Source organism: Stigmatopora nigra, chromosome 6 (genome assembly GCF_051989575.1).
Source record: "Stigmatopora nigra isolate UIUO_SnigA chromosome 6, RoL_Snig_1.1, whole genome shotgun sequence".
Lineage (NCBI taxonomy): Eukaryota > Metazoa > Chordata > Actinopteri > Syngnathiformes > Syngnathidae > Stigmatopora > Stigmatopora nigra.
In genome coordinates, this window is record NC_135513.1 from 2158207 (window position 1) to 2170976 (window position 12770).

A 12770-nucleotide genomic window follows, 5' to 3' on the forward strand; every position below is an offset into this window, starting at 1 on the left:
TTAGTAATTTCCTCATTTTATACATTCTAAAACACAAAAAATGTATGCGCAAAGCATCATGGGGGATCACGGCAGCATCACGGCAGCATCACGGCCGCATCACGGGCATAAACGTGCAAGATGATTGCTCAATGACTGTACTCGACTCCCCATTGGCCCATTCACCACGGAAGCCCAAACTTCTCCCGATTCCCATTCTCAGTCCACGCTTATCTCGTGCAGTACAGTACGCTTCTCGCGAAGTTAAGCGCAAAAGTTTTGTGAAGCCCTTCGTGATGCCTCCCAAACGCTCTCCATTCCTTGGTGCTTCTAGTGAGCAGAAGAAAAAGCAAAAGATGTTGACAATTACCGAAAGTGAGTTTATTGGACAAGTTGAGAGCAGGAAGTAGCTACGCTAGCGTAGCTCGACATTGCGGCCTGAATGAATCCACGGTGCGGTACATAAAAAAGGAGGAGAAGAACATCCGCAAAACTGCTGCAACATCTTTCACGAAAGATGCCAAAAGGGTCGTGAACACCCAGAATAAGGTCATGATGCGAATGGAAAATGCACTTGTTATTTGGATCCGTGATTGTAGGGCGAAGCAAATCAGCCTGGACGGAAACTTAATCCGAGTGGTGACGACGACGTCAGCATTCTGAACGAGGAAGAAGACGTCGACGAAGGTGATCCTCTACCCGGTGCCTCAAGCCAGACTAACCCACGACCACGTACGGCTTTCACTGCCAGCAAGGGCTGGCTTGAGAGGTTTAAGCGGCGAGTCGGACTAAGGAATGTGTCGCTGCATGGAGATGCAGCCTCTGCAGACGGAGCAGCAGCGAGGCGCTAAGTTGAGGATGTGTTTCCGGGATTGATAGAATAAAATGGATATGTCCCGGAGCAAGTCTTAAACATGGATGAAACTGGACTCTACTGGAAGAGGATGCCGTCCCAAACCTTTCTCTTCAAGGATGAACTCCAGAAGACAGGTTTCAAAGCCCACAAGGTTCGAGTGACTCTGTTCTTGTGTGGCAATGCAGCAGGATTCATGCTGAGGCCCGGCCTGATCTACAGGTCACTGAATCCTCGCGTGTTGAAGAACAAGAACAGGGCCTTGCTGCCAATCTACTGGATGTCCAACAAAAAAGCATGGATCACCAAGGCCCTCACACATGACTGGTTCTTCAACTTCTTCGTTCCGCAGGTAAAACTTTACCTGGCCGAAAAGGGACTGCCCTTCAAAGTGGTTCTACTCATGGACTGTGCAGGAGGACATGCAGCTAATTTGCACCATGAGGGGGTGCAGGTGGAGTTCCTTCCCCCAACACCACTTCTCTTATACAGCCAGGTTATCAGGGCCTTGAAAGCCCTCTACACCAAGACGACAATGGAGGGTCTCATCTCCTCCATTGAAGAGCCCGACGAGACCTTCAGCATGAAGTCCTACTGGAAGGACTACAACATAGCCACGTGTCTAACCAACATTCAGAATGCCCTAAAGGGCATGAAAGAACAGACACTTATCTCCAGCTGGAGGAAATTGTGGCCACAGAAAATCACTGAGGACTATGAGCGCTTCACTCCCAAACAAATTCAGCACTCAGCCGTTGATAATGCTGTCAGGCTGGCTCGGTTGGTGCAGACCGAAGGCTTCTCAGACATGAGGGCTGATGAGACTACAAATCTCATCGACTGTCACCCAGACCCACTGACAGAGGAGGACCTAGAGGAGATGACCAAGTCCGCGAGTGAGGAGGAAGAGAAGCCTGCTGCCGACGACGAGGGTGACGAAGCTGACCAAGGTGGCCTTACTTTGCATAATTTGCAGGACCTCTTTAATACTGCCAAAGACCGCCAAAGAAATGGACGACAACATGGTGAGGGCAGTTGAGTTCAGCAATCGCATCGATGAGGTCATGGCTGTTTACAGGCGCATCCTCACCGACCAAATAAAACAACGTTCACAACTCCCCTTAACAATGTTTCTTACGCGCCAAAGAACTGCGGGAGATCCATCCGGACTGCTATGATGTTTTTGAATTTCTGCTATGATGTTTTTGAATTTCTGAGTTTTCTGAATAAAGTTTACATTTATTACATTTGCAGTGATTTTTTTGTAGGCACCAACATAACACCTGCATTCTAATGTGGAATAAAACACCTGAATGAACAGGAAGTGGGAGCACGGAGAGGGACAGGAACAGGCTGAACAAGCTGATCAGGAGGGCCAGCTCTGTTCTGGGCTGTCCTTTGGACTCTGTGGAGGAAGTGGGAGAGCGGAGGATGCTGACCAGGATGAAGTCCATCATGGACAGCACCTCCCACCCGCTGCACGAGTCGGTGGAGTCCCTTCGAAGCTCTCACTGCAGGAAGGAGCGATTCCGCAGATCCTTCCTCCCATCAGCTGTCAGGCTCTTTAACCAAAAAAGGCTGTGGGTTAGGACCTACTGAATTCTCATATTGTGTACACGTGCTTCCAATATATATGTGTGTATGTGTCTATATATTTCAGCAACACCGTTACTTATTTATATATTTATTCATGTATTTATTTATTGACTTTCTATTAACTACATATTTGTGTAAAATGCCTTTCCTATTTCTGCATCCTCACCCTCTTGCTACTGCAACAAAGAAATTTCCCGAATACGGGATGAATAAAGTTATCCAATCCAATTAGCCTGGTGGTGGTTTTGTGCAGGTGTTATACGTTTCTATAAGCGTTTTTGATGGCGCCCGCCTGCTTCGCGGATATGCAGCTAATGCGGTGGGGTCCGGTCCCCATTAACCGCGATAAGCGAGGGATCACTGTACATACATATACACACACACATACAGACATACACACCACGTCGTCCAAATGAACACCCACAAAATACAGGAAATAAGACCGAAGGGTGCCACTGTCAAACTGATGTAATAAAATCTAGACAGGGGAATAACTGTGTGTCTAAATGCACAAACTATATGTATACCCCGGGGTGTCTAAACTTATCTCAAGTCCCCCTATGCAACCCAAAATTATTAATAACACATACAAAATATAACAGGGACTAACGTACTCATAAGCCTGCAAGTCAGCAAGGCATCAAGGGCAAAGGCAAGGGGTGAACTGAATAATTAAAAGGGTTTAAATAAGGGCAGGAAGTGAATCTTGATTGGGGGAAGGATGATTGGGGAAGTAGTCACAGCTGTGTTGGCCTGGGCAGGGCTATGTCACAGGGGTGGAGCCACAGTTCCATGCACCTGCAGAGAAAATAATCCACACACCTCGTACATAGTGTGTCCAGGATGCCAGCCGTAACACCTCCCCCCTCAAGAGTCAACCTGTTGACGAAATTGAACCACCAACCTGCCTCAATCAATCAATACACTCCTGATAAAACTCTCTTAAACCCGAGACAGGGCATCATCCATAACCTCTTCTTCTGCACCGGCTTCCATTTCTGCGCCGGTATCTTCTTCTTCTGCGCCGCTATCTTCTACTTCTGCGCCGGTATCTTCTTCTACATCTGCGCCGACTTCCATTTCTGCACCATCCTCTTCTTCGCCGGCGTGCTTTACTGCGCCTTCTTTTGTGCGGGCGTGCTTTAATGCGCCCTCTTTTTTGCCTATTTTCACTTCTGCGCCGTCGTCCTCTTCTGCGCCGGCGTGCTTTACTGTGCCTTCTTTTGTGGCAGGCGTCCGCGCCAGTCGGTGACAAGGCGTGGCCGGTCTGGCGGGCGTCCGTGCCAGCCGGTGACGAGGCGTGGCCGGTCTGGCGGGCGTCCGTGCTGGCCGGTGACGAGGCCTGGCCGGTCTGGCGGGCGTCCGCGCCGGTCCTTTATGTCTTGGCCAAGCCCTCTGCCTTTAGGAGACACCAGAATTTTAGAACAGTCGGACACCTTACCCTGGTTGCTCGGAGGGTCGCCAACTCCCTCGTCCAGGGGTGCCAGAGCTTTGCCGCTCTTGCAGTCGCCGGCACCATCATCCAGGGGTGCCGCAGCATTGCCACCGCTTCTGGGCGGGCAGGTGCTGGCCAGAATGGTGCTTGGCAGAACGGTGCCAGGAAGAACTGTGCCTGGAAGGCCGGCCGGCACCGGAAGCCTGGTTAATGGCTTCGCACGGGTGCGACTGGCGGCCCCAGTGGCGACGGGAGTACTTTGCGTGGCCTCGGCACCGGAACTTGGGGTACTTTCTGCAGGCTGATCTCCGCGGCGGACATTTTCTTCTTGCCTTGTGCTATTTTTTTTCTTTCTTCTTCCAATGCCTTTTCCTTTTCAAGCCGTTCTTGCTCCACACATGCTTTCTCTACACGCTCTAGCTTCAAAGATTTTTTCTTCTCAGAGGCGAGAGCCGCAGCAGACTCCGTGGTGAAGTTACCAGCCCTATCAAACAACTCCGGTGAAAACATGGTGTCTGATAAATCTACTTCTTGTTTTTTTCGAGCGTGCGCTCGAGTGACGGCACATACGGGGAATACATCCGGAAAACTATTGGAAAACGCATCGGGATATTACATGACAGGCTGCTTTAGCACCTCCCCCATAGGCACTACTCTGTCTCTCCCACTGATAATGTTGTTCCCCAAAAGAATATCCACTCCTGCCACTGGCAAACTTGAGGTTACCCCTACTTTGTATGTACCCGTGATTAACGCACACTACAATTGGACCTGATGTAACGGGGCGGATATATAACCGCACCCTACTCCCGTTACCAACACCTTGGTTTCAGACTCACTAGAAAAAGGCAGGATACCAGACAACATCAGAGACTGGTTCGAGCCGGTGTCCCGTAATATACAGACCGAGCGAACTTGTTGTAAAGCTGACGGGAGAGAGACACACCCACTAAACAAATAGGGCGTGTACCCCTTATCGACTACGTCCATCAAGTCACCTGACGATTTAACATCAGAGACTGTAGACGGCCGATTCAGTGTCTGAACAATTCTGCTCTCTTTCACATCCAAATCTTTCACCTAGTCCCTTTCCTGATGGTTTTTCCAAGAAAAACAATTCATTCTAAGATGCCCAATTCGATGGCAAAAACTACATCTACGCGTCTCGCGCTCTGTGACAGAGTTTTGACGCCACGAGGGCGTTACTGTCTTACCAGGAATTTCATCCTGGTTACCCGGATATGAGCTTGGGGAGCCCCGGTTATCAGATCGAGTAGACCCAAACGAGCTTTTGTGCGTCAGCAAGTAGTTATCTGCCAGAACTGTGGCTTGTGACATCGTTTCAAACTCGCGCTCGTTTAAGTGGGTCACTATTCGTTCAGGCAAACAACTTTTCAATTCCTCAACTAGTAGTAACTCAGTAAGTGTTTCAAAAGTGGAAGCTTTGCTTACCTATATATATGTGTGTGTGTGTGTGTGTGTGTGTGTGTATGTATGTATGTACGTATGTACGTACGTACATACATACGTACATACATACATACATACATATAAACATACATACATATAAACATACATACATATAAACATACATACATATATACCTATAAACATACATACATACATATATACCTACATGTATACATACATACATACATACATACATACATACATACATACATATATACCTACATACATACATACATACATACATACATACATACATACATACATATATCTACACATATATACATACATATATACATACATGTATACATACATATATATATACACATTTATATATATACATACAGAGTGTGTGTGTATGTATGTATGTACGTATGTACATACATACGTACATACATACATACATACATATAAACATACATACATATAAACATACATACATATATACCTATAAACATACATACATATAAACATACATACATATATACCTATAAACATACATACATACATACATATATACCTACATGTATACATACATACATACATACATACATACATACATACATACATACATATATACCTACATACATACATACATACATACATATATCTACACATATATACATACATATATACATACATGTATACATACATATATATATATACATACAGAGTTTAAATTTAGTGTAATGTAAGATTAAAACTTTTTTAAGTGTGTGTGTAGGAAACTGTTAATTTAAGTTAAATTTAGTTTGTTACATTACGAGTGCATCTGTCACGTGACTCTCTCTCTCCCCATCCACCAACTCTCCTTTGTATAACATAAGGCCTAATTTTATTATCAAACATCATAACCACTTGTTATTATTTTACTCTGTTAATAGATGGTGAATGACAACCAATAATATTAGGTTTTTCAACTTATAATCCTGTTTCTGGTGTTTTATTCAGAGTGAGAACAAAATAACTTGTATTTATTCAATTTCTATGGGAAATGTTGATTCCTGATGCGAGTAAATCGACATACGAGCTCATGCATTAAGCGCGTATCTCAAAATCCCACTGTACTTATCATACACACATGAATTGTTAGAGTATACAATTTAAAAAATAAGATAAATTATTGACCGGGTGTTTTCTACCTTTCGCTCAAAGTCAGCTGTGATAGCTTTTTTGAAAGTTAATGATTGAATGGTCATTAAAATGACGCCCAAAGAAATGGAACCCCCCCCCCTCATATGTATGTACTTAGAAAGGAATGCACATTTACAAAATTGTGTAGTAGTAGAACCAATCAGCATGTTTTGCATGTTTGTGATACATGCTGTAAGGCTATCTACCCTGATTTATGCATATGAAATAAAACGGTAGTTTCCCTTAGCTTAGTCATGGTGCTAAATGAGGCTGCATCCACAATGCCTAAAATAATCGTAATAATAGAGCATAGGCTTTATCCTCATTAGGGTCACGGGGGTGCTGTAGCCTATCCCAGCTGACTACGGGCCAGAAGCAGGGGTCACCCAGAATCGTTGGCCAGCTGTGTGTGTACTCACCAAAACATTGTTTTACTATGCAGGATGAAGAAAAGTCTGTACGACAACGTAGAAAACTCACCAATGACATCTCAGAAGTCTGCTGACATTAATCTGCAATAGAAGATTTTGAAGTCGGTCATAAGCTAACAAAGAGCTCCATTCTTCATTTCAGATTTTCTGGAAATCCATTTTTGTTTTTCTTATTTTTTTTCTTGCACTAGTCCACTAAGTCTAAAATATCTTGGTACCACTGAGATAACAGCACACATCTTGCTTATTGTGTTCCACAAAATGTGAAGATGATTTTTCAACCCATGGATTCTGAAAGGGCCCTCTCACCTCATGAAATCTATTTCTTCAAACAACAAAACACAGACTCAATTAAACAAACCCACACTAGAGTACCTTGCACACCACAGCAATATTTATCTGCAAAATGGGTGCGGGTGATAGGTTCATTAATAATTACCCTTTCGATATAATTATCAATCACTGCAGGCAGACATCTTATTTAATTATTGACATTTAATTAAATAGATTGCATCACTGATAAGAACCTTAAGGGTAGATAGATCAGAGCGTCAGGACTTCATCTTGATCTCCAAAGTATCTCCTCGAACAGTAATACCTGTACGGCTTTAAAGCCATGAATCAAAACAATTACAAGGTTATTGATTAATCCAACATGCGTAAGCAAAAAAACATCTGTAACAATCAAGGTATTTTAACAATAACAAAAGAGGAAACTAAAAACAACTTCATTTGAAATAAAACAATCACGCCTTCGTTTGACATAACAATTACATAAAGAAGCGCAAACTGCGTCACGATGTAGGAACACAATGCGAGTGTTGCTGGAAGTGGCAGATATCCGTATCTGTTGGAAGCCCGAGTCCTTGCTGCAAACCCAGATCAACAGTTCTCGGAGCCTTATACTAGGTGAGATGTCAGATAAACAGTCCTTGTAAGGGAACTAGAGGACTGGTTACGACCCCGAAGACTCTTCGAACAATTGGAAGAATGATTTAACAAAGAAATGATTAAATATACACATATAATGGTATTACAGAATAAATTCCGCCATTTTTATAATATGTATGTTATTAATTATTTTATAGTAATCACAAAAGGAAATGTCAGGTGACTGCAATTTTACCCGCCTACTCCTTACTCACATGGCTGGTCTGAAAAAGAAAGAACATAATCCTTTTCGTCCAATTTGTCCTCGGAATTACCGTACTCCTGGACTTCACTGCTTTCCCCGGTACGTTTCATAAGCAAATATATAATTCGTGTAATTTAGAATTTGTAGGGGCAATTGCAGTAGTCATAAGTTGGCTTCGCAAGGAGCCCAAACGGGATAAGACAACACCCACACAATGTTAAGGTAGTATTTTCCAATGGTCTTATCCCACCAGTCAGTCTGTCAAAGCGGATAATTCTACTCCAGAATGCTTTTTCATATTCCGGTTTTAGGGTCTGCAGGCCACTAATGGCCCTAGTGAGAGACCCAAATGGGTAATGTTTTGTTCGGTATGAAGGTGCAACATTGTTCTCCAAACGCTCCGTAAGGAGCATCTCCACCGCTATGCGATCCTGGTACGCCATCAGACTGGTAGCTGCCCGTCGCTCCTTTATGGCCACGAATCCCTGTTCGGTATAATTTCCAAGTTTTTGGACATTGTAATGCAGGTAATTTATCCCATCCACATTTTTGTTTGGGGATTCCCATCCTGCTGCGATCTGATTAGCCAGCTTATACTCATCTGGGACGCCCTGGGGGATGCCAATCGCATCAATGTATGTTGGATCTCCTTCCCTCCATGCCGCTCGACGATGTCGGGGGGACCCTTCACCACACCAGATTTCTGAGCAGCCAATTGTATCTCCTTCACTGTAGATGGAAAAACAGACACCGGTAAGAGCAGTGAGACCAAAGCACATAGTCCTGCCGCGTTTCGGAGTCGTATAATTTATCTCCACCACACCACTACCATAGGTCAGAACGTGGTATCAGGAGTGCAGTTTGTTTTAGAACGCCGAAACAACACGTTTCATTTATCGCCCCCAGCTTCAGACCATGCCCTGTGATGTTTAAGCAGATAAAATGATTAAACACTTCAATGCAGACCTGAGTATAATTATCCATTTTGCCTTTGACGTTAATAATAGTTTCAGGACACTGAAAGCAAGATAGAAAGCAATGCTTTGACTAGAAACATATTGAGCTTGACCAGTGATCTATCTAAACATACCCATTGACAGAAACATTTGATTAAACATAGAACGCCATAATATCATTTGTAACTGCAAATAAAATTCCCAAACAAACAACCTAATACATTCATTTAATGCTTACGTGCCTGAGTTCGACAAACATTTTTTCACGCAAGTCACTCTGGCTTTGTGGCGTGCAACACAAACGCAAAGTGCACATTGATGACATGCACACGCAAATCATAACATTTCTGTTTTTATGGGGCTCATGTCAGAACTAAAGCATTTGTTTCTGTTTGTCTCATCTGATCTCATTTTCTGATCCACTTTATCCTCATTAGGGTGACATAGGGTGCTGTAGCCTATCCCAGCTGACTCCGGGCCAGAAGTGTGTGTGTGTGTGGGGGGAGGGGGGGGGGTGCACCCTGAACCCTTGGCCAGCCGAGCGTTGGACACAAAGAGACACGCACCCTCACAGTCACACCTAAGGGCAATGTAGACTGTCCAATCAGTAGTACCATGCATGTTTTTGGAAAGTGGGAGGAAACCAGAGTACCCGGAGGAAACCCACGCAGGCCCGGAGCAACATGCAAATTTCACAGAGGGGGCGTGACCTGGATTTGAACCCAGGACCCCAGAGCTGTGAGGCCGACACACTAACCACTCGCTCCACCGGGCCGCCTGTTTTCTGTATGTAATGTATGAATTAACTTCAACATGCTTGTCAAGCAATACAACCCCATGGGCTTGATCGGATCATGGCCTGAGGGCCGTACGATTGACATCTTTGAACACCACACAGCTCTCCCTGTATTTATTGGTCTCACAAAAATAGATCTGTCACACTTTTCAACAACATTCAGATGTTGAACTTATTTGAGTTTATTGAAAAGCAAATTACATAATTATTCACCAGGTTTAATGTTGTAATTATTGTAATTTTATCTTTTAACTACTGGATGTTAATTCATGTAATTTTGTGTTACCTTAATTTATTGTTGGGGATTTATCTAAAGAAATAACTAACATTGACAATATTCCATGCTCATCAAATTAAATATTATGAACAGTTTAATATGCACATGGAAAAATAAATATTGACTTAATGCCATATTGCCCTTTTCTTTTTGCTGCTTTCAAGTTCTCATTTTGTAGATGGTCATGTAATGAGGCCAACTCCTGGTCTAGAGGTTCACTTGCCTAACTTCGGTGCCGTCTTGCCCGGGCAAAAAAAAATCAATGATGAATTAATAGCGGAGTAGTGAATTCGCGATAAGTGAAGACTCTATAATCAAAAGACTACTGTACATCGCTGTCATGAAGTTACAGTACTAGAAATATTTTGGAAATAAAAGACTGTAGGACGTGTTACACACCAGACTTTCTGCCAAATCCTCCAAAACACCAAATTTGCAGTTGGTGGATATGTCAAACTGTATAGGTTCTGTGGAATCTGCATCTCCACCTTGTGCCTCCGTGAGTTTTCCGGGTACTGCACTTTCCTACAACATCCCAAAAACATGCACACGTACAAAAGTGTGACCGTGAATGGTTTTGTAAAATTTCAACAAAACTTAAAAACATTTATACAATGCTTGGTTTACTCGTACTTGTTTGAATCGTTTGTAGTTAAAATTTATATGACAATGCTTTATACTTATTCAGCTAGGTGAGTGGGCGTTTGGCTGGAAGGATAGTTAGCCGAACGGATAGTTACCCGACCGGATAGCCAGCCGACCGGACGTTGCACCGAAACGGGATTCGCGCGCTCGCCCCGCCCTCGGTCGTGTGTGTACAGGTTTTTCAACCCCGGCCCGCGGGCCATGTACAGTCCGTCACAGATAACATTCATTTAGGAATAACAAGCGCATTCAGAACAGAAAAAAGTGTAGAAATCCTACTCCAGAAAATTTACACCAGCATAGAAAATGTTGAGATTAATCTTTGAATTAAGATTCTCAGCACATAATTTTGAATATATCTTTCCTGAAATAATGGGAAATGATTTAAAATTAAACTAGAAGTAAAAGGTTCACCAGCATTTTCACCAAGGCCCTTAGAATTACACATAAGTCTTGTAGTTTTGTTTTTTCTCACATAGCTCCATGCAAATGACCACAACTTTAAATGCAAGGATAAAATAAAAATTTATATATTTACATTGGCAGCATGTACGCACTTGTATTTGTGTGTTTGCATGGCCATGCATTTAGAGGAAGTTTTGCATGTTTACCATTCCTTTCAGCTTTAGTTGTCTTGCCAAGTGGTTTAAGTTGAGTGACAAATGGATCACAAAACAAATTCACTGAACTAAAGCTGAAAGGAATGGTAAACATTCAAAACTTCCCCTAAATGTCTGGCCATGCAAACACACAAAGGGGCACACATACAATATATGTACACATACCCGTTTCGGCGCAACGTCCGGTCGGCTAACTATCCGTTCGGCAAACTATCCGTTCGGCAAACTATCCGTTCGGCAAACTATCCTTTCGCAACATCTTTAGGCAAATCTACCGGTCAGGCAGGTCATAAATATACCAACCTAAAAACAGACACAAGGTGTCTTTCCTCTGCTCCTAATGAAGAAAATGTACATCTTCTCACCAATCTTATTTTATTCCACCACTGGCTTTCACAGGTGACTGTCAAACAACAATAAATAACCTAAAAGATAACCAACCATAAACCAAACATGGCGTTTAGTCTTTCATTCACCACAAAATAGAAATGAGTAAGAACAAAGTAGCAGAATGTCATGAGTCCACGGATGAAGGGTCAAATGATGGTGCAGAGGAAGTACTTCTTCTAACCTCCTGACTCACAATTTTTACCTCCATGCATGGTTTTTAATAGGGAGTAGAAAATGTGTTAATTTGTAGGGAAAATCTTCTCACGTTGTATTTCAGAGATACTGTATGAATCAAAAGCACATTATTTGGTCAATATCATTAGGAAGTTAATATGATTGTCTTTGTAAATGCAAGTTATTCAATTTGAAAAGAAAACGTGGCCGGTCTACTTGCCGAAAGACATTTAGCCGGCTGACATCTGGGCGACAGCCAACTCGCCGAAGGGGCATCAGGCCGAACGTAGAATTAGCCAAATGACTAATTGGCTGACCGACTATCTAGCCCAGGGGTGGCCAACCAGTCAGAGACCAAGAGCCACATTTTTTACTGTGGTACCGCAAAGAGCCACATTTTTTACTGTGTTTCGCAAAGAGCCACATCATACACATACCTTTGCTCAGCCAGATTTATTGTAAATGTCACACACCAGCATAGTAATGACATAAATTGACTCCTACAGCACTAACAGCACAGGCCAGTCATTATCAACAATGAACATTGTGTGCACTGTCTCACACAGACAAACTCTCAGTTCAACCAAGTCCACAAACAAAAATATAATAATTTACAATAGCGTTTTTCTTTTGCTATGCATGTTACTTAGTGGGACTTCTGGCATAAAATCAGAGCCTATTTTTGCGCAACATTTGCTCCTTGTGAGCTGTCATTTATTATGAATGGCTTTTAAGTAGCGCGCCCACCACGTGGTGTACGCCTCACTCTCCTATTGGCTGCTCCCGGCTGAGCACTCTCGCCTTGGTCTGCCTCGCAGGGGGTGTGGCTTTTTCAGCCGACGCTCGATCTTTGGGATACTTTTTGTGTGCGCGACGCTGTTC

The 12770-nt window shown here is 43.3% G+C and overlaps 1 protein-coding gene across 1 annotated transcript in view; it reads left to right on the forward strand.

Annotated features, from left to right (window-relative positions):
- Nucleotides 1-10193, forward strand: part of pnpla6 (patatin-like phospholipase domain containing 6) — a 111219-nt gene extending 101026 nt beyond the window's left edge. The window contains exon 39 of the mRNA XM_077718293.1: nt 6907-10193. Coding sequence (XP_077574419.1) covers nt 6907-6969 — 63 coding nt within the window. The 3' untranslated portion in view covers nt 6970-10193. The remainder of the gene's footprint in view (nt 1-6906) is intronic.
- The last annotated feature ends 2577 nt before the right edge of the window (nt 10194-12770 follow it).